The sequence below is a fragment of the Pyxicephalus adspersus genome, chromosome 1 (genome assembly GCF_032062135.1).
Source record: "Pyxicephalus adspersus chromosome 1, UCB_Pads_2.0, whole genome shotgun sequence".
Lineage (NCBI taxonomy): Eukaryota > Metazoa > Chordata > Amphibia > Anura > Pyxicephalidae > Pyxicephalus > Pyxicephalus adspersus.
The window spans coordinates 37,472,103-37,495,543 of record NC_092858.1 but is presented as its reverse complement, the minus strand read 5'-3'; the positions used below and the strand labels follow the sequence as shown (position 1 = coordinate 37,495,543).

The 23,441-nt window shown below is 36.4% G+C and overlaps 1 protein-coding gene across 4 annotated transcripts in view; it reads left to right on the top strand.

Annotated features, from left to right (window-relative positions):
• LOC140327468 (thiol S-methyltransferase TMT1A-like) overlaps positions 1-23,441 on the top strand; it is a 27,772-nt gene extending 4,331 nt beyond the window's left edge. The window contains exons 1-2 of one of the 4 annotated variants that reach the window (XM_072406856.1): positions 4,395-5,467; positions 22,652-23,441. In XM_072406856.1, the coding sequence (XP_072262957.1) occupies positions 4,796-5,467; positions 22,652-22,891 (912 nt within the window). In that variant the 5' untranslated portion in view covers positions 4,395-4,795 and the 3' untranslated portion in view covers positions 22,892-23,441. Of the gene's footprint in view, positions 1-4,394; positions 5,468-10,859; positions 12,114-14,741; positions 18,158-22,651 lie in introns of those variants that run through there. The other 3 variants (XM_072406864.1, XM_072406879.1, XM_072406871.1) reach the window with 3 other exon arrangements.

Sequence of the window (23,441 nt, the reverse complement as noted above, 5' to 3'; positions counted from 1 at the left end):
GGCACATGAGTGATCAGAAGGGGAATACGGTATGAATGGCACATGATTGATCAGAAGGGGAATATGAATGGCACATGATTGATCAGAAGGGGACAATCATTGGCACATGAGTGATTTTCAACAATAAATGTGTACTGTAGTCTTCTTCATGGAAAAATAGGACATCCCCCTGAAAATAAGACCTAGAGCATATTTTGGCATTTCAAAAAATATAAGACAGTGCCTTATAATCGGGGAAACAGGGTAGCTAAACCCTCCCCCAAAAAAAGAAATTTAGCACTAAAAAGACTAATGCTCATTTTGTTTAGGAGAGCTAGAATACGGCAGAACAGTTACAATTTCCCTAACTCCTGCACCACCTTTGTCTGTACCACCTATCCCCCAAACCTATTAACCCAGCCACAATTATTTCTCTTCTCATCTGATAAGGGTTGCTGTGTCCTTCTGCAATTTAATCGCTATTGACTGTAATGGCCCATACTGCATCCTCATTGTTCATTATTTTTCAATGTTTGTGCTGTGTCAAAGATGTGTAAATGAGAATAGGGATTTCGTGTTAGGTAAACTTTTTTAGGTTGGGGACAATATGGGAACGTGTTTTTGATCCTCCCTTGAATTGTGCACCAAGAGCCAATTCCCCTGCTGTGTACTCCTTAATGTAAAATAAATGTTAGTGTCCCAGATAAAGGTTAACATATATGTAGACTAAGCTAAGATAAAGAATTATGTTTAGTGACACTAACAGATGCAGAACCCGTTGTAAGTTGTAGGTTTTGGTAGTGCATGGTCCTCGTGGTGTTGAAGTTAGAGTTATGCAAGAAGCATCCCATCCTTGGCCGTGGACAGCTAGAGTGGCCAAAGTACTGTATCATACATAGACAAGAAGACAGGTAATCATATCCTTCTAAATAGAGACACTGTAAAAAAAAAAAAAAGAGAGAGAAAGAAAAAAAAGGAAGCATAGTCAGTTACTAAAGCCAGAAATGGTGGCTTAAAATAACCAATTTCTTCTATCAAAAGTGGGAAGCAAAGCTCCTGGAAGATGGAGAAAAGGCAAAATCAGGCCAAGCAGCTGTCTTCTTCAAATACACTGACTGCTGCAGAAAAAGAATCCTAAAGAGCAGATATCTCATTTGTGGTCTTCTACAGATATTTAGGAAACATTTCTTTAAGCCTCTTCCACCAGAAATATCAGTTCTAATTAGATTGGCCATTTTAGGAGTTAGGTATTATCTCTGCGAGACCAAAAGTGGAATGCCAGATACTCCAGGCTTTTCTAACCTCACTGCGACCTATTAGCTGTTATCTCTGCCCAATATGGAGAGTTCAGCTCAAGTGTCTGCTCTTAGCTGTAGGCAAACCTCCTCTGGGTACTGTCTAATACTGGTATACCCAGGAGGCTTAGTTGTAACCTATTAAAAAAATCATCTATACTATTAATGAATAACACATATTAGCTGTTTCAATATATCATGAGATACCAAACAACATTGCTAATATCATCCCCCACCTTTTCCCTTATATTTTCCTCTGCATCACATCACAGACCTAACAACAGTTCAGAAAACCTCCAGGAAACAATCCATAAACAGTACAATAGATTAAAGGAACAGGTTCCATTTTCTTTGGACCACAAAAAATGAATTATTTCACTTTCCAAAGTAACAATATTTTCAGAAAGTTTTCTCTCACTGTTCCTACAGTTTCTTAAAGTGGAACTAAAGTTACAATTTGTACTCAGGAAAATGTAAATGGATATAGCCATTGTTTGCTTGATTGCTACAATGAGGTCACAGGCAGCAATAAAAGTTTGATCAAGGTATTTACCTTTTCAAAGTCTAAGGATACGTTTGGGGTATAGCCAATAAATAACTTTGTTTTAGCATTTGAAGCTGGAGAATGTAAAAATGTCAAATGAGCTTGTAGGGGGTTCAGCTTTCTCCTTTTCAGACATAAATCACTGATAACAATTTCAGTGGTCTTCTTGCTCAAACTGTTGTACAGACAGTGTTTTCGCTCATATGATATTTTCTATGTTGCTTTTCCAGGTGGGAGGTTTTGGAGATAACAGACTAATAACATTTCCTCATCTATTATTTTTTTGCCATATCCACTTTCAAAAAAAATCCTATTTCTGCCACATTCACAGAAAGTGCAGTTCATTTTCTCTGCAACATCATTTTGTTCTGGATTGTGTTGTACAATAGTTTAGAACATAATTCCTGCTTCTGCAGAATAACTTGTGGTTTGGCACTTGTGTACACTGTGCCATTACCTGTACTGTAGGCATTTTGCCAAATCTGTTGTTTGCCTGTGCAAATAATTGTTTAAGTATTTATGATTATAATAAACTTCATCTGGTTCCTGTGACATGTAGAACGCAGTATACAGGGTATCAAGGAATAAGAGAAAATGCCTTTTTTATTCCTGGAGTCCAAATTTTCATAGAACCATATAGATCTGAGTGAATCAAATTTATGGGCTGTCAGGATCTGTTGTTGCTAGTTTTGGGAAATGACTTCCAGGCCATTTTACTCTCTACACATTGGGTATATTACATTGTCTGACTGTATGGAATGATTTTATATCATTGGCTTTCTGATCTTCTGATCTTTCTTTCTTTCTAACTACCTTTCTAATATTTATAGAGAGGGAGATTGAAATGATCAATGCCAGAGCCTTTGTCTAAGATGCCAAGTGTGAATACAGGTAAATGTTTGCATTACCCACTTTACTGCACTTCGGCTCTCATGGTTGATTTATGCTTTTTCTTTTAGATAGCATGTGGCTTTTTTGTGATAACACAACTAGTACCTCTGGATATCACAATATTTCCCTGCTTGGTGAGAGTCTTCTCCGATGAGAAAATAAGGATAAGTACAAACCATTTAGTTGTCAGTGTAGATAACCTTTCTCTATTCTCCCAGAGACCTAATACTAACAACTTGCTGTTTAAATTCTTTCTTGCTTTGATGACGCTGAGTGAATGAATTGTTATGATTCCTTATATGCACCCGGTGAAATAATGATCTGCCTTCTTTGGAATGAAAGGCACAGTAAAAGGTACCCTATCTTTCCAAATTCTGCTTTTACACACAAGGCATTCACATGTTTTATGCTGCTTATTGCTAATATTGTCGTCTTTGATTCTAAGGGCAGACTTGTCTTTGGAGCCATTTAACGCTAAATATTTTTGGACATAACATGTAATTACCATATGCTAGCTGATCATCTTGGAGAGTATCAAGTGCTGAAATGAGTGTCTGTCTCTGTAGAAAAACAGAGTAGCAGAGCTGCAATATAAACATCTTTTATTTCATCTCCTATAGCCTGCAGGCATTCCACCAATTCTAATATCTAAAAAGTTCTGCTTCTGCTGCCTAGAGATGGTCAATGAGATGCAGAATATTCAACTTTTATGTAATTCCCATGCAACTTCCATGCAAATTGCACTTCCTTGCTCCCGAGCCTGTCCAGGTGTGTTAGTTGCAGAGTTTGATTGGCTGTTTTAGGACACTGCAATATCCATGTTGTTTGTATAATAATCAATTTTTTGAATTTAATCTCTAGAGCTGGGCTTTGAATAAATGTGTATAGTATGGTATACCTTTCTATGGGGTCCATTTATAAATTGTTCTCCTATCAATTCCCTTTAAATTCGCCCATAATTTTTATTTAAACTTATAGCATTTCTTATAGTGACATCTGTGCACTTTGACAAATGGCCACTAGGTGGTAGAATGAGTTGTTGAAAAAATGAAAAAAGAAGTGAAATTCACTTGTCAGCGATTTTAGATGAATTGACAGGGGGATATTATTATTATTATTATTATTATTATTATTATTATTATTATTATTAATAAACAGTATTTATATAGTGCCAACATATTACACAGTGCTGTACATTAAATAGGGGTTGCAAATGACAGACAGATACAGACAATGACAGTATATTCTGAAATTCCTTAAATATTTATTTTGCAATGTTAAACTTGCAAATTAGCACAGTTTCATAATCATTTAGAATCAGAACTAGAATACACAATGGGTTAAATTGGATATGGGCTAGGATATGGTTATGTCATCCCAACATTGAATCAAATGTCCAAAGATCATCAAATAATAAATAAATAAATAATCAAATAATTAATTAAAGGAAGATGGTGAGGCCCGGCACCGGAATATGGACAGGTGAGTTGGCTAGGTTTAAATTCACTTTAAGTTTAGTTTAAAGGAGCTTGGCAGGTCTGACATTATTACATGTGATATAAGTGTGCCCTATGCCCACAACAGGAACTTAGGAAAGTGCATGCCAGAGTTTTATGGATAAGAAAATGTGCATGTATTGCAGATTTATTTGTTGTTTTGCCCTGACATACGCTGTAGCTTAACTCTCCATTTACTAGTATGTCACCGTTTGTTCAGGATGTGTATATATTTGTGTATGTTGCTTGTTTGAACGTTATATATCAGTAGACCTGTAGAAAGAATCTAGTGTTCTAAAAGCATGTATTTTATTGTTTTCAAGCATGCACCAGAATGTGTCAATATAATTGTATTGCAGACATATTACTTATACCATATGCATATGATTTGCTTGTTTGCACACAATTAGGGCACTAAGATAAATGCATGTCCCTTAGTAAATCTGGCCCTCTTAATGCGAAAACAAAACAAAGCCCATAATAAATGCAATGCAGGCATCCAAGCATGTTACATCTTTACTGAAAGTTTAAATCACCAATAGCATGTAAAAACATTTTTAGCTACAAACCCTTTTGAATATTATATTTCTATGAATGTTGAATATATCTTTCTACAATGTCAGCATTGTGCAAAACTCGTATCCTCCCTCTTTATAGGTAAGAGGGGAGGATCTATTTCTACATACTCAGGATTACAGAGCTGCAGTTTGAGCAGAGATCACTCTTATTTGAACAGCCTGCTGCATCATCTGAGCTCTCCAAACATGTCAGCAATCATTTTCCTTATAAAGCTCATATTGGCTGTGATCTTGCTGCCTCTCCATATACTTTACTACTTTGGAATCTGGGGTTTGGTATTAAAGAAAGTCTTTCCCTTGTTTTTATCTAAAGTCAGTATATCATATAATGAGGTGATGGAAAAACAGAAAAGGAATCTATTTAGCAACCTTTCTGACTTTGTAAGCTCCTCTAAAGAGCTCAGGCTTCTTGAGATTGGCTGTGGCACAGGTGCCAACTTTAAATTCTACCCTAAAGAATGCAGGGTGACCTGCCTGGATATCAACCCAAACTTTAAACAATTTCTCATTAAAAGCTTAGCAGAGAGTGACCATCTTAAATTTGATGGATTTCTGGTGGCATCAGCAGACAGCATGACACCCATAGCTGACGCCTCCATGGATGTGGTTGTATGTACTCTGTTGGTTTGTTCTGTGCCAAACACGTCAGCAGTACTGAAGGAGGTGAAGAGAATCCTAAAGCCGGTGAGTTATTCATTATCTGACTTTCTTATACAGATTTATTTGGATTCTTTTTATCAGAACTCTCAAAAGTAACAAAATCTGTTTTCTTAAGCACTTGGACAACATCGCCTTAGTATCATGCTGCACACAGCATATGACTGCACTACAGATTACAGGTCATTTGTATTAAATTTAAGATGGCACAAACAAGTAGCAATGATTTGTTCTGGTGTTACAGATACAGAATATTTTGTTCTGAATGTGGGATGGCATGTCAACTTGTGCTACATATGAAAGGCCAATTTTGGCTTTGTTATTTGTATGACTTTATGGAAAACCAATAACAAATTGCAATAAACACAAGGTTGAGATTTTTATCGCACTACATTCCATTAGTCACATACTCTAATTTCCAATTCCAAATGATGCAATTTGTGAGTTTGAAAACCAAACAGAATTTCTTTTTAATTCCTAATTAAAATAAATAAATAAAGCTTGGGGCACCAAAGCAATGAAACACTATCCAAGCCTACTGTCCATAATTGCTGAAATGGTACCTATTGCTCCCCATATTATTTCCAGTTTTAGGTGGGTTCTTCTGCTTATATCTGGTGGGAATGTCCAAAGATTAAAAAGTCTTGTTGCAGGGTGGACCAGCACATTTTTTTAGTGACGGAGGTAGCTTTCTGTAAAGATCCATTTGAGGCCATCAATAAGCTTAAGGGGTCTCTACATATCTTTTGCACAGCTAGAAGGATCATAAGTTCTAAACCTCTTTCCTGTTTATAGTGAAAAATAAAGTTACCTCCGCTATGGTTTTTTAGAAACTTTTAGGGCTCTATTTATGAAACAGGAGTGACATTCCATTCAACATTCCTTCATAGGAACCTTCAAGGTCCATGTGTTCTATTGGCAATAATTGATTTACACCAGGGAATGTTTCAGGAAATGTCAGATTACCTGTTTTATACATAGAGCGCTTAGTAATCTAATCTGATCAAGAAATATGTCAACCAATTACTTTCCTTCAGTTCTAAATCAATGACAATTGTGTGCCCTGGCCCAGTGTGAGATGTTGCTTTGTTCTTCCAAAGTGTGCTTTTTTCCAACTTACCTTCGCCTCCGTATCTCCCCCCACCCCGCCACCCCCTCTTCCCTTCCTTCCTTTCCTTTCCCTTTCCTTTCCCTTTCCTTCCTTTTCTTTCCCTTTCCTTTCCCTTTCCTTTCTTTTCTTTCCCTTTCCTTCCTTCTCACCCCATGCTGGGCTATTATACATGTCTGTTTTCTTCTCAGTTGCATCATGTGGTTATTAATTATTCCTTGGTATTAATGTTTATTCTACCTTGTCCATGCACAATTTCTTCTTGTCCTTGTCCTTCTTGTTAGCAGAGTATATGTGGTTTTTCATGACATTGCAATAAGCTTGTTTATTTCATTTTATTTTTTTTTTTTTTTCTTCTTTTCCCTAAAAACATTTGGACAGAAACACCATTAAAATAAAAACATTAAGAGAAATTAATTAATCAAATATCCAGCAGAATGAGGTGCATCTAGAGTCAGGCTGACTGCCATAAAGCATTTGGGGTTTTATGTTTACAACTTATTTGCAGGAAAATCCTCTTGATAAGTAAGCATGACACAGCAAATAACCTAAAACTAGACCCCTGGCATTCCTGGCATACATACTTTTCAGAACCTCTCTTCGCTCAGTACAGTTACCTGATTAGCTCTACACAGTTTATTTAAAACATTGTCATTTTGCATGCTCATAAATTGACTTTCATATACTTTTGTAATTTGATAGATTTACATATATATTGGTAGTCCGATTTTATTTGTAATGTTTTTCCTAATACCTCCTACAACATCTAGCTAATACTAGAGCAGATAGACTATGATAAGCATTAGCTTTAGTCCAAGGAAAATATTTATAAATATTTTGTAGTAATTTATTTAGTGTAAGAGTTTGTTTTATTCTTCTGTGTTCTGATTATTTTATTGTTCATGGTGCTAACCCTAGCTCTTTCAATCCTCCTGCCTAAACTTGACCAGCTCTTTAGTGCCTAACTAGGCTTAGTAAACTTTTTAGACAGCCTACTAAATCTTAACCTCAAACATTAACCCTCCAGATAACTGCCTAACTTTAACATACCAGGTAGGACACTTCATTATGTAGGCTATTTAGATAGGACAGAAGAAGAATTTTATTTTGTTTATATATTTGTGTACTTTGCTTCTTTATTATTTTTTTATATGTCAATATACTTGAGGGAACCTAGTGTTCTAAATACTTTTATTTTTAATGTTTATGGATATGCACCAGAAGGTATTATTACATTTTTGTGCATTGCAGACACATAGCTTATATCATACCATGTAGATGTACATCCTATAGTTAATCAGGCCCTCCTAATGAGGAAAGAAAACATAGTTTATGGTATTTGCAATGAAGGCATTATTGCATGTTACATTTTTACATTTTAACTGACCGATAGCATGTAAAAATGTTGAGCCACAAACGTTGTCAAATGTTACATTTGAATGTTGGATAGAACTTTCTACAATGTCAGCATTATGAATCATTCCACTTATCCCCGGATCTGGATTACAGAGCCAGAGATCACTCTTTTTGAACACTGCCTGTTGAAATCTCAAACTCTAAACACGTCTGCAATTATTTTTATTTTACAGTTTATGTTGGCTGTGATCTGCCTCTACCTATACATTACTAGTTTGGGATTTGGTATTATGTTTCACACAGCACTGAATGAGTCTATCCTACAAATAGGATTATAGATGATTTATATTATGATTAAGATGGCAGAAACAATTGACAATGTTTTGTTCTGTTACAGATACTGTTACTTATTTTGCTCTAAATATGGGTTGGGCAGGTCAGCTTGTGCTGCATTTAAATATTTCAGTTTTGGCCTGTGTGTTTTTTTGACTAACCAATGTTGAAGATAAATAAACGCCCAAAGGTTGGGATTCTGGCATCATACTACATTCCATTAGTCACATAGAGCAGATTCCAAATCCTCTGTGTACAATGTGCGGACTGGAAACCACATGTCTTTAGTGAAAAAAGGTCAAAGGTCAAAAGGTTTAGGTAAAAAGGTCAAAGCAAAAGTGTTTTCAGTCTATAAAAGGGGACCTCCAACATGATTCTTGAGAAACTATTAGCAGTCCAATCTGATACCATGGCTAGATTTAAAAAAAATATGGCAACCATAATTATTTACCATTTTTCATCAATTCTAAATTTGTGACAATTTAGGTTGTCCTGGTAAATGTGATTTCCTGTTTTCCCTTTTTTTCTTTAATTTATTATTTATATTTCCTTGTTCATTCACAATTATTTTCAGCCCTCTGATTCTTTTACTAAACATGTGCTTGTGGTGTTTAGCATATTCAGTTTTTCACATTGCAATTAGCTTGTTTTCTTTTACATTTCTTTTTGTTCTTTTTTTACCTTTAAGTTAATTATACTTTTTATTTGCACTAACAGTTACAATTTCAGAACAAGCTTTTGTGGGTTCTACACCTACTTCTTCTGTGGTCCAAGCAGTACTACTTTCGGTGCTGGTGCAATGATTGGACCATGCAAGAAGTGGGGTTATACCCACAAAAGTTTGTCATAAGACCTTTACTGTTAGTACAAATAAAAAGTATCATGAACAGTAATTAGAGTGGAAGTAAACCAAAAACTTTTGCTGATCTGTTGATCCCTCCAAAGATTTCCTAGATTGGGTCCCGTGTTGTCCTGGAATCCTCCTACGTCCCAGGGGAAGCGCTGGGCACCACCATCTTCCATGCCCTTCCTCCGCCATCCCCCTATATCACTCTATCCCGCACTGCACAGGGGCGAGATCGAGTGACATAGCCTGTGGTAGATAGGAAATAAAAGAGTGTCGATGAGAAAATAAACCCACTTCCCTCTACCTTATATAAAAGAGTTATCTACCCTTTTATGTAAGGTAAATGTTTTAGTTTATTTCCACTCTAATACTTGTTGTAAGTGTATTATGGTTACAATCACCTTAAGCATTTCATAATCTTCTATATGTTTAAACCAAAACGCTATCCAAATTTAAAACATTAAGATGAATTTTTTAAGACAATATGCATCGGAATGAGATCCATCTACAATCAGGCTGACTATCGTATAGCAAGAGGACAGATTTATTTTTACGACTTATTTGCAGTGCAGACTGCCCTTGAAGCTTCCAGTTTTTTTTTCCTCTCATTGTGTCACCATGACAAAGCAAAGAGCCTTTAACCAGAATCCTGCATTCCTGCCATACATGTATATCTTCCAGAACATTTATTCCTTCTTCTCACTCACAATTCACAATTCAGCACAAATATTGACAATATATGATGATAATTTCATTATGATTTTTCAGACAGTTTCTGTTATAATTAAATGTTGTTATTTTGTATGACCATAAGTGGACTTTATCTACTTTATATATAATATTTATAATTTGTTAGATTTATACTGGTAAACCTGAAAATAAACAGTTTGCAACTGCCTGTAAAGGACTTTTTAGGCATTTTTTTTCCTGTGTCTAGTTTTGTTTTTTTGTTTTTTACTAGGCTTTAAAAAACACTGTACAGGCAGTCGCAAATGTTAGTATTAGCGTTGGTCTTAGACTCATGGCCGAGTCCTTCTTTTTAATATTGGAAAATAGCAGTAACTCATAGCTGGGAAATGACACCACCACCAATTTAGAAAATAATACATTAATCAAGTCTTAAAAACAAAGTGCCATTTAATGGCAGAACTATTATTAATAATATGTCCGTATATACAGCATTCTAACAAAACAGATAGTTTTAAGTTATCTCTCATTTCTCTCAGAGAACTAGAATACACCTCCCCAATGTTATGCAGTGAAAGGAGGATGTATTCTGATGAAATTACCTACCCTGTCGAAATACTCACATTAACATTAACGCTACCTGGCCGGTGCACAAGCCTAACTACCTGGTCCTCTGATATATGTTACACTCCTATTACTTCCACCCCTTACACCCTTTTCTGATGGCTAAAGAATAACCCCTCTCCCCCAATTCCTGCCTAATAAAAACCCAAACCACTACCCCCTCCCCACACACACACGCACACCACCACCATCCTAATTGTGCTATTCTAATGCCTTGTGATCCCAGTGCCTTATTTAACCTTAGGGACTAGGCACCTCAAACACTAACCCTCCAGATATAAGTTTAATCTACCAAGTAGGACACTTCAACAATTAGGCTTTTTAAATGAAACAGAATTAACAGAGCTTGGCAAGGCTAAAAACATTCCATTGTGATTTAAATGCAGAAAGGGCATCATGGGCAAGGGAAAAGGAACCCAAACCATGAACAGGTATTTTTCTAAAACTGTAGTTTTTAGTGTAGTGTAGTGTATTTTTTTATCATTTTGCCCTAACATATACTTTAGATGTGTATGTTAGGGCAAATCTACAAACAACAGTAAACAACAGTAAACAACTTAACAGTATGCTACACCTTTGTTCAGAATGTATACAGTTGACAATGGAAAATCCAACTTTGATAATCAGTTTCCTTCATTTTCCCTGCATGAATTTCGGAGCGCATTTTTAATACAGGGACTGCAGTACACTGTTTGGCCACTGATGTTTTCATGGGGCTGTTCTGCAGAAACAGCCCTTAGGTCTTGCTTTCTACACTAAATACATGTTGAGACCTTCCTGCTGTGACATTAGATTGTGAAACCCTCTGAGGGACAGTTAATGGTATGACAATGAATTTTGTAAAGAGCTGCGTAATATGTCGGCTCTATATAAATACTGGATAACAACAATATAATAATGACATAGATGCACATCCTGTAGTAAACCAGGCCCTCTGAATGTAGAAAATAAACATATTTTATTGTAATTGCAATGCAGACATCACACTTTAAACAGTTAACCTGGCCAAAAGCATGTAAAAGTTTGTAGCAACAAACCTTGTGGGAATGGTACATGAGTGAATGTAGAATAGAACATTTTACAATGTCAGCATTCTCCACCACAGTACTCCTCCCTCTCTTAAGTTGGGAGTTTTTTTTGTTTCAACATATTTATAATTGCAGCACTACAGCTCTTCCAGAAATCATTTGATCAGCCTGCTGATGCATCTGAACTCTCTAAACATGTCTGCAATCATTTTCATTTTCCAGCTCATATTGGCTGTGATATTGCTGCCTTTCCATATACTTTACTACCTTGGAATTTGGGGTTTGGTATTAAAGAAAGCGTTTCCCTTGTTTTTTTCCAAAGTCATTATATCATACAACAAGGAAATGAAAGAACACAAAAAAACTCTGTTTAGCAACCTCTCCATCTTTGGATCCTCTAAAGAGCTCAGACTTCTTGAGATTGGCTGTGGCACAGGTGCCAACTTTGAATTCTACCCTAAAGGATGCAGGGTGACCTGTCTGGATATCAACCTAAATTTTAAACAATTCCTCAGCAAAAGCTTAGCAGAGAGTGACCATCTTAAATTTGATGGATTTCTGGTGGCATCAGCAGATAACATGACATCTGTAGCTGACGCCTCCATGGATGTGGTTGTATGTACTCCGTTGGTTTGTTCTGTGCCAAACACGCTAGCAGTACTGAAAGAGGCGAAGAGAGTCCTAAAGCCGGTGAGTTTTTCAATATCTGACTTTAGCATTTATTAGTCTAACACAGGTATTTTTTTTTCATACCTTGGGATATATTATGCCATTCAACTGTATTAATGTTCAGCAGTTCACTCTATGAAATCCACTTCACTCCTTCACTCAGTCAGATCTAGAGATTTTTGGTTGGTACAAAACGCATTGAGTTGAGGTGATTATGTAATCACCCTAAAAATTCTTACTACAAAGTTCAAAGTATATTTATTTATCATTATACAAAACTGATTGTACCATAAAGGGGTTTCCTACATCACATCACTTGTTTTGAACATGTACAATAAAAAAGCTTGTACATTTTAATGAATATATACATATCATTTAATGAATGCAAATATATCGCTTAGAGCTTAGGGTAACCGGTTTCCTTCCTCTTTAGTACTATAGTGCCTATAAAAATCTCCAATATTTAACTCCTTATCCCTCCCCTACCGTTCCACTCCACCCTCCGCTGGTGACTGACGCCTGTCTGATTTATCTGCCTCCTTATTTAACTGTCCTTCAAACCTCAGTTCTTGTTTAAATATCCCTTCAATCTCCCTATAAATCCTCCCCTAGCACAGAAGACCCTTCCCAAGACCCAAATCCTTCTATCTTACCCCAGCAATGAATTTAGCTCTCTAAGCTCCCACTACCTTTTGTCTGTTGTGCAAGGCACAGTCAATATTCCAGAGAACATAATATTGGGGGTTATTTCATGCAACGTGCAGCCTAGTTCTCTAAACTGATTTTTAGGGATTCGTGTTCTTGTGGAATTGCCAGAGCATAAGTAGGGTTTTCCATGCGTTTTTCTTTGTTCTTTTTTTACCTTGAGTTAAGTACAGTACATGATACTTTTTTCTTTTCACTAACAGTTAATTTTTCAGGAGAAGCTTTCTAGGATTCTGCCACAATTTATTCTTTGAACCAAGCAGTACCAGATAAGAAGTGGGGGCTATACCAACAAAAGCTTGCCTGAAAATTTTACTGCTACTGCAAATAAAAAAGTATCACTGGCAGTACCTAACTTCTGATGTTGCAGGTGCACTAATATGGCTACAATCACCCTAAGCATTTCTTTACCTAGGAAATGTTGGAACAGAATAGCTATCCAGGATTAAAACATTAGGGGAATGAATCAAGAAAATATTCGCTAATTTTTGTGGCTTTGGATATCCATCCATTTAACTCTCTGCCTTTGCATAAAGCCCCATTACCCAACAGGCTTTTTACTCGTGCTGGTACTATATGTGTCCCTCTTTTTTTATGCGTTCTTGGAAGGGTCACTGGTCCCCCGGTATATGTTACATTCCTACATTTCCTACTTGTCTGACTGCCTTAGCTGGCCATTTATGTAGGATGTTCCATCCAGTTGGTATCCCATGGCCTTTTTTTTTTTTGCGAGCAGGACAAGCAGTATACCTTCACGATGGAGGTGAAATTTCAGTGTGCAAAATTCTCATAATAAAAACAGCCCTTATAAAGGCTCCCCTCTATCTTAATTTCTCTTTACCTTATAGAATAAACCCCTAGCCTTAGCTATTAAAAGCCTCTTGGATGTCAATCCAAATACTGTAAATAAATCAATATTATAATAAGGACCTACAAAATACTCCTAGAGAGTAAAGCCTCTTTCTTAAAATGAATAAAATATTTCCCCTTTTTTGCATAAAGTAGCAGTTTACTCAACAAAAGGTTGACCAAATTGCTTGTACAAAATTTTAATCAACTCCTTAGAGATCTTCTGAATAGTGGAGAGGTGATGTGTTTGGTCTTTGGATTGTTCAGATGCAAAATCTTCAAACAAAAGCTAGGAACTCTCTCCAAAATGGAAACATTTTATTACTAGCCCAACTTTGTGTGTTATGAGGGTTTACTTAAATATTGGTGTTAAGTTGTGGGCTAAGATGTACATTTAAATACATTTATTTGTGTGAATGTTAAACATAACTTTCTACAATGACAGCATTGTGCTCCACTCCTCCCTCTATATATATATATATGAGAGGAGGATCTATTTCTCTATGCATAGGATTATAGGGCTGCAGCTCTACCAGAGATCACTCTTATTTAAACACTGCTGCATCATCTGAGCCCTCTAAACATGTCTGCAATCATTTTTATTGTACAGCTCTTGGTGGCTGTGATAATGCTGCCTTTCCATATACTTTATTACATTGGAATTTTGGGATTCGGTATCAAAGAAAGTCTTTCCCTTGTTTATATCCAAATTAACTATATCATACAACAAGGTAATGAAAGAACACAAAAAGACTCTGTTTAGCAACCTCTCCAACTTTGCAGGCTCAGACTTTTCTGTGACTTCTTGAGATTGGCTGTGGCACAGGTGCCAACTTCAAGTTCTACCCTAAAGGATGCAGGGTGACCTGTCTGGATATCAACCCAAATTTCAAACAATTCCTCAGCAAAAGCATAGCAGAGAATGACCATCTTAAATTTGATGGATTTCTGGTGGCATCAGCAGACAACATGACATCTGTAGCTGACGCCTCCATGGATGTGGTTGTATGTACCCTGTTGGTTTGTTCTGTGCCAAACATGCTAGCAGGACTGAGGGAGGCTAAGAGAGTCCTAAAGCCGGTGAGTTTTTAATAAATTGACTTAAACATTTATAAATCTAGTACAGTTTTTTTTTTACACATACTTTTTTTGATCTCAGAACAATAAACTTCCAAGTAAATATTTAGGCAGAATATTATGCAGCAATATTAACTGTCAATATGTGTGACTGCAAAATTTGCATTTTATATCAAAACTCAAAATCTTTACAGTAACAGGGTCTGTTTGCTCAAGCACTTGGTCAACATTGCATTAGATTATTATCACTCTAAACAAAGCGCTGAATGTGGCTGCAATACAGATAGGATTACAAGACATTTAAATGGCAGAAACAAGTAGAAATTCTTTGTTTTGGTGTTACAGATAGAGAATATGTTGCACTGAATATGAACAGGGCAGATCAACTCTTGTTGAATATGAAAGATCAATTTTGGCTTTGTAACTTGTATTAAAGAAGAATAAACACAAGGTTTGAATATTTTTGGTATTATTATTACACAGTATTTATATAGCGCCATCATTTTACGCAGTGCTGTACAAAGTCAATAGTCGTGTCAGTAACTGACCCTCAAAGGAGCTCACAATCTAAAGTCCCTACCATAGTCATATGTCATTATTGTAGTCTAAGGTCAATTTTGAGGGGAAGCCAAATAACCTTACTGCATGTTTTTTGGAGTGTGGGAGGAAACCCACACAGACACAGGAAAACCTAAAAACCCCATGTAGATACTGCAAAGGCAAGAGTGCTACCTCTGAGCCACCATGCTGCCCTGGTATTGTAAGAGTCACATACAGCAGACTCCAACTCCACTATGTGCAATTTGTGGGTTGGAACATCGAACAGAATTTAGGAATTTTTGTTTATTGCCCCGACATTGGACCATATTTGCAGTGCTGAAAAACATTTCAAAAACAGTGTCCTTAAGAATTACACTTCTCCTCAAGAGTTGTTGAAATGGCCCTTGCATTGTTTTTATTGTTTCATTCTTTTGCTCACATCTGATGGGAGTATTCAAAAGGTAAAATGTTTTGGTGCAGAGTTTACCAGAAAAATCCATTTTAGGTTCTCAAGGAGCGCTGTGGGTGGGAGGAGCGGTGGAAAATTCAAATATTTTGTATTGGATTCAATACCAAATAGCAGTATTGAGTCCAATACAAAGAAATTTTATATAATATATAAACACCAATATTATATATATATTATACATACTACTGTACAGTTATATTACAGGTTTCACTATTTTTTATTTTTTCCAGATTCTTGTGCTTTTTTAGTTAAGGTTTATTATTAAATTTATTAAATATTGGACATATTTCGGTGAGTTGTGCCTAGGAAATATAGGCCTACAATTTAAAATAAATTTCCATGCAAACAAAAAGTAACGCTTGTGTGAAAATACAGGGAAAGAAGAACGCTAGGGGGGTTATAGTGGCTGAATGCAGTACCGTTTTGTACTGTTTTCAGACACCTTTTCCAGACAGAATCATACCGCCAGGGTAATTTTAATACCGCCTTTTCATACCGCAAAGAGAATTTAGTGGTAAGGTACAGTAAATAGTATACCTACCTAACCACTAAATTCTCACTATGGTATTTGTTTACTGTATTATAGCCGTAATGGTCATTTTATGCAATTTTATTGGTATTTATTTTGAATATTGAAACTTACCAGTAGCAGCATTTCCCACCCTCGACTTATACTCAAGTCAATCAATTTTTCCTGTTTTCCAAGGTAAAAATAGGTACCTCGGCTTATACTCGGATCGACTTATACTCAAGTATATACAGTACATGTTGTTGCACTTATGTCTGTTTACACAGCTTGCTAACATATCAACTTTAAACTACCTCCCAAACTTTTTCACTAAATAAATCTATGTTATCCAGTTGAGGAAGTGTGTTCTGATGAAATGGTGTTCTACGTTAAAATCCTGTACCCCCGCCTATCCTTAGCTGTTCCCTAAGCTTAACCACCATTCATAGTACCAATGCTCCTCCTTTTTGGTGGCAAAAACTTAACCTCACTACCCCTAATTTCCACTAGGGATGAGCGCGCGAGAATATTAAGTTTGATCTCGTGGCGAATCAGGCCTTTCTCACTTACCGAAAATGTAGAGGTCGACCTCTCGCCGAACAAGAGGATTTCCAGGGCTGCATGATGCAGCCCTGGAAATACTCTGCGATCCCCGAGCACTAAAGGTTAATAAACCTAAATTTAGGCAGAAGCTACCTAGATCCAAACCTCAAACACTAACCCTTCAGAAAACTGCCTAAATTTAACGCACCAAGTAGGACCCTGAGCTTGGCAGGGCTGACAATATTACTTGTGATTTATGCCCAGAAAAGGCAATATGTCCACAACAAGAAATTAGGAACAAAGTTCAACCCAGAGTCAACAAGTATTCTTTGCAATTGTGGTCTTTTAGGGATGGATGAGCCCAGAGCAAAGGGAACTGGGAAAGGGTTAAGCTAGGTGTGTAGGAGGGAAGGAAAGGAGGTCGGAGATTGGGGGTGAGGAGAATTGAAGTATTTAAAGGGAGAGGAGGTCAGAGTTTTAAGTAGCTTGGTGTGGGGGAAGAGAGGGCAGAACACCTGGGATGTTGGAGAAGCAAGCTTCCCTACAATTGGAGTGTTTTAGGCTGATGTTGGGTTTGGGATCTGGTTGGGTTCTCAAAATTGCAATTGCATCCCACCAGACATGCCTGCATGTTAGGTTTTTGCTAAAAAGTTTACCTGAACAAAAGTTAAAACTTTTGGCTACAAAACTAGTTGAATGTTACATGTGTATGAATGTTAAATAGATCTTTCTACAGAGGGATAGCATTTTGCACCACTCTACTCCTCCCTTACAGGTAAGATAGGAGGATCTGTTTCTACATATTTAGGATTACTGAGCTGAAGCTCAGCCACTGTTTTTGAAAACTGCCTGCTACAGCATCTGATCTCTCCAAACATGTCTGCGATCATTTTCATTTTACAGCTCATATTGGCCGTGATAATGCTGCCTCTCCATATACTTTCCTTTCTTGGAATGTGGGATTTGGTGGTAAAGAGAGCTTTTCCTTTACTTTTTTCCAAATTCCTTATATCATACAACAAGGTGATGGAAGAACACAAAAGGAATCTATTTAGGAACCTCTCTGACTTTGCAGGCTCCTCTAAAGAGCTCAGGCTTCTTGAGATTGGCTGTGGCACAGGTGCCAACTTCAAATTCTTCCCTAAAGAATGCAGGGTGACCTGCCTGGATATCAACCCAAACTGCAAACAACTCCTAGGCAAAAGCTTAGCAGAGAGTGACCATCTTAAATTTGATGGATTTCTGGTGGAATCAGCAGAGAACATGAAATCTGTGGCTGACGCCTCCATGGATGTGGTTGTATGCACACTGTTGGTTTGTTCTGTACCAAACACGCTAGCAGTATTGAAAGAAGCGAAGAGAATCCTAAGGCAGGTGAGTTTTTCATGATCAGACTAGTTATTAGCCTAGCACAGGATTTTTTAAACACATACTTTTTTGTTGATCTCAGAACAATAAATCCACAGGTAAATATTTATGCACCTCTTCAATAGTAAATATATGACTGCAAAGTTTGCATTTGTTTTTCTTCTCTGTCTCTTCTCTTTGATATCTGTGTGTAGTTCTGTGTGTGCTGCTTCAGCTTCATGTAATTCATTTGCAGTTGCAGTGGCACATACTTCACCCTCATCATACATTTTTTGCCGTTTATGTACATTTACTGCACCAAAATTGTCTTTATTCTCCTTTTTTGTTTTGTGCACCCAAAGCTAAAATTGAAAGCAGACCTAGCAAAATATCTACTTTGCCATCTATTTCTTTAAGGTTCAGGTATTTTGTACCCTGTTTTATTGCAAACAACTGACACCACATTTGCTTTTTACATTTTTTATTAAATTTTAAATTTTTTTTTTTCATTTTAATTTTTTATAATGTTCCCTTAAAACACTGACATATAATCATATTTTGTCTTGCTCTGCATTCCCATATCTTTTAGGGAGCCTAGTGTATTAGCACTTTTCCATAGTTCAGGCCAAGTTCCTGTCTACTTTTGGGGTTTTATGTGTTTCTCTCTTTTGTTGATGTTCTGAACACACTTGTTGCATTCTTCCTTAGTAATATTTTAGGCTTCTAGATGAAGGTTAATATATATGCAAACTAAGCTAAGATGAAGAATTATGCTCAGAAACACTATCAGGGTGAATATAAGATTTTACAAAGTTGTAGAATTAGGAACCTCCTGGAGTTGAAATTATGGAAGCTTTGTTATTGTCAGAAGGCAGACAGCCTGGCTAAATAAAAATATCATTATACAGGCATGTTCATGGAGGGGGATTCATATTCATCTAAATGGAGCCACTAATAAAGTCCATATTAGTAACCAAAATCTGGTGGTAGTGGGGAGAGAGTTCATGGCAGGTGGAGTTCCAGAAAACTCAACTGTCAATTTAAAACACTCTAACACTAAAAAAAGGGTTGCAGCAGATATGCAATCCTCAACTACAGAGATCACATTTGTTGACCACTACAGATATATAGGAAGTGTTTCTTCAAGTATCTTTCAAAACCAGGAATAACAATTTTAGTTAGTTTTGGAGTGGCCTTTTAATTATTCGGGTATTGCCAAAATCATGAAAGCAATGTTATGTGCAAACTTTTTCTTTCTGACTGACAGTGCTAGGTGTGGGGACAGCATCATGGCATGGCATTAGGCTGCAATGCCTACTTTTAATGCTTTCCCTAAACATTTAATGCTTTCCCTACATATCCTGCATATAGTATTCATAGTTATTTATTTCACAGTATGATACCAATCCATTGAACTTATTATCCACCCTCATTATCTGATATTATCTTTGCTGCTTTATAGTTCTTTAAATATAACCTGCTACATCACCTATTTTATTATATCCTGTCTACCTCTAATCATTGTCTGACACAGGCTGTATCCTAAAGATGTAGCTGTAACTATTATTCAAGAACGTTCTCTTACTTTCAAGCTATTAAATAATACCTGTACTTTTTGGAATATGAAAGCTCTTTTAATATATTTTGAGATATTATTATTATTATTATTATAAATAATAATATTAAACAGGGATTTTATATCACCAACATATTACACAATACTGTAGAATAAATAGGGGAGATTTGAATACCATTCCAAATATAATCTCTTGCCTTTGTCTTTTTGAGAGGCCTAGCAATACTTCTTGGCACTCTCAGCCCTGCCCAGGTAGTTTTGGTGCTTTCAGTACTGAAAACAAGTAATAAACATGTAGCTTCCATCCCTTGTGTATTGGCAGCCAAACTACGATGAATGTGACCATTTACATTGACTCCCTGTGTCTGGAGAATTATTGCAAGCTTCTTCACCAATTTGCTTATTCACAAATCTCTCCTGAACGGCCAATCTAACAGAACCTCAGTTTCCAAAACATAAAGTCGTTTTCAGAAAGTGTTCTCTTTCTGTTTCCAAGGTTACTTAACACTTGACCCTCCTTCTATTTCTTTACCCAAACTACAACCTAGGAGCAAAAATAAAGCAGCTTCAACTGTTGTTTTATCTTAGAGGAGAGTCCTCAAAAAGTGTTGCCTAAAAACTGTCCCTTTTCTCCAAAAGCTGGAAAAATGTGAACTAGATGTGTACACTGAGGTTTTAGGAGGCTGTGATTGGCTAGATAGCAGCAATGTTGTAGTCAATCAGCATCCCTTGGTATATGGTTTATGTAACCATTTACTCTTTTTTTGTGTTGGTACATTATCTATGGCATCCTTTAACACTGTTTCTACTTTATTTAGTAACCTTTATTTTCAGTATTTTAAATAAATCCAAGCCATGCCAGTTGCACTGTCATCCATCTGTGTATTGCCACTAGTACTTCTAGGTGTCACCAGGTTGGGTTTGGGCAAACCCATTACATTCACAGCTAACACCCATGTATGTACATTTATTGTGCCAAAAGCGCAGATGTATGAATAGGCTTTTTTAGTTAGGAAACCTTTTCTAGTTAGCCACAGTGTGACAAACTGGTTGCTTCTTCCATGGTTTGCATACCAAACTTTCAGGCCCATTTTTGACCTAATAATCAGTTTTACATAAAAGGATATTTTTTTATTATGTAGATTGCAGGGTACTCATTCTTTAGAAGAACCATGCAGGTGGTTTTCAAAGTGGAACACCCAGCACCCAAAAAGGAAGTCTATAGCTCTACAGTCATTCAACAGTTATTCGACAAATTATTTTTTTGTAGCTTTGGATAAAGCAGAAGGGGGCTGCAAAGGTGAGCTGTGTTAGAAATGGGAATACAGAGGTAAACAGCACTAAAAAAGAGTTGCAGAAGTGAGCTGGATTTGATTTTGCATTACCAGCTTTGTACTTGTCTTACAACCACTTCACCCCTGGTGTCAGTGACCCAGAAAGGAGTTACACAACCCATCACTCTGATAAATGAACACCTTTGGGTGTGTAACACATTCAGAATTGGCTTGCAAATGGTTTTGGCTGTGTTATACCATAATTTTAATAAATTAAAGAATTCCAGTTTAGCAAAATCTTCTCTGAGCTTTTTTTTTTGACTTGGCAAAGTAGAGGGAGCATTTTTTCCTTGGCAGAAGCAGGGTTTATATTTGTTTAGTGCATCCTTAATGTTCATAATGAGTAGACCTTCTTGGTGGCTCAGCTCACCCCACTTTCTGTACAGAAAACTTGCTGTGTGTCTGCATTAAGGACAGGATGGCAGAAAGGCAGAAGGAAGAGCAGAATGAGATGAGCTGGGTTAGTGATGGACCTCAGTGCTGCTACTGTCCTCTCTCTTTTACTGGTAATGATCAGAATCTTCATAGAGAAAAATAATTCTTGTTCTCAATGGGGTCCATTTATAATGTTTTTATCCAACTATCTGAAATGTACAAGTTTTTCAGGTTAGATTAAATTATAAAATGTGTGAATTAACTTTTGTTCATTTAGAAATATGAGGCCCGAGATGCCAAATGTAATCTACACAAACATATATCCAAATGTCTAATTGTAAAGAATCCAAGTATTTATTCCCGGTCTTTTCACTGATTTGTGTGTCACTATGGTTTTCCGAAACTTGCAGTATTATTGTGCTAATCAAGACTCCCAGCAGGTATACTATCCGAACCATTTGTTCAGTCTTGTGACCAGTCTTGTGAATAGAAGTTCAGTATTTGGCTCTTAGGAACAGCTCTTAGGAAGTATTCCAAGCCAAGTTTACTTTGGCACCTTTTGGAGGAGATTTATGTGACATATATATTTTGGAGACACATGAACATTGTAACAATATACACAATAAAATATTCTATTGAGTATTTCCTAAAGCTGTTATATTCCAATGTTATAGCTGTAGCTGTGTACTTATGCTGCATGATTTCTATACAGCGTGTTTTTTTATAATAGTCAGGAGTCCAATTTAGGACTAATATTTTGTATTTCAAAGAAATTTTACACAATTCAAAACATAGGAACAATATTGTCCGATTTGGACCTTTTGCTTCAGAAAACAGATACATAATAAATCTAAAAGACAAACATCAATAACAGTACAGGGTAAAACTAGACAACAGTACAAATCTATCTAATCATCTTATATCCCAAACATATATTTGAACACTACTGATTTAAAATGCTTTCATTTAAGGCTGGGATTGGCTTCTGGACAAATTTTTAAAATGTTTTTTAAAAATGATTCTATTCATGCAACAAATAAAGCATGGTTTAATAAATACTGGTATTTGTAATCATAGCCTAATGGATTTTTAATTAACTTCTCCTATTATTTAAGCTTTTTTTGTAGAGATACCTAGCAAACAGTGATTGCAATGTGTAACTTCAGCATCTCTGGCACATTTAATATATTAAAAAATAATATAATATAAAATAAATGTTTGCTTTTTATTTTCCAGGGTGGGGCTTTCTTCTTTATTGAACATGTGGCCTCTACTGATGAGTCCAGCTGGATAAGCTTTTTCCAGAAGGTCCTCAATCCCACCTGGCAGCTGTTTTTTGATGGATGCAGCTTACAAAAGGCTACATGGAAGGACCTGGACGATGCTAAGTTCTCTGAGCTGAACATACGACACATAATGGCCCCTACATCTTGGAGACTTATAAAACCCCATATCATTGGATATGCTATAAAATAAATTCATGTTAAACATATCCACCTTAAAAAAAAAAAAACAATCCACACAAACATGTGCTGATGTATCTTACATTTTGTGTAATTCTAAATAAAAATCTGGTGAAGCTGGTTACAGGCTCTGCATTTAGCAGGGGTATGCAATATGATTTAAACAATAACCTAATCTTTCTGCTCTATTTACATTTTTACATTTTAGAAATGCAGGCATGTATGTATTCTTATTATGTAATGTTTGTAATATCATCTCTCATCTTTTTGCACTTGCAAGTGGTTGCCCCCAAATCACCATTTTGAGGGCAAGGTCAAGCTGGGGTTGGGGTAGCACTTTTAGGTAGTGCAAGCTATTGTTAATGCATACACAATAACACAATGGTGTGGCTAAGCTCTGAATCTTTTAAATATTTAATAAAACTGTCATTTGTTTTACATACTTTAAAATAAGAACAACCCTAAAGTGGATCCAAGGGGAAGTAAAGTCTTAGAACAACTTGCTCTCCATAACCTACACTGGGTATTCATCCCATTCAAAATATTCACAGAAATGAAGATAC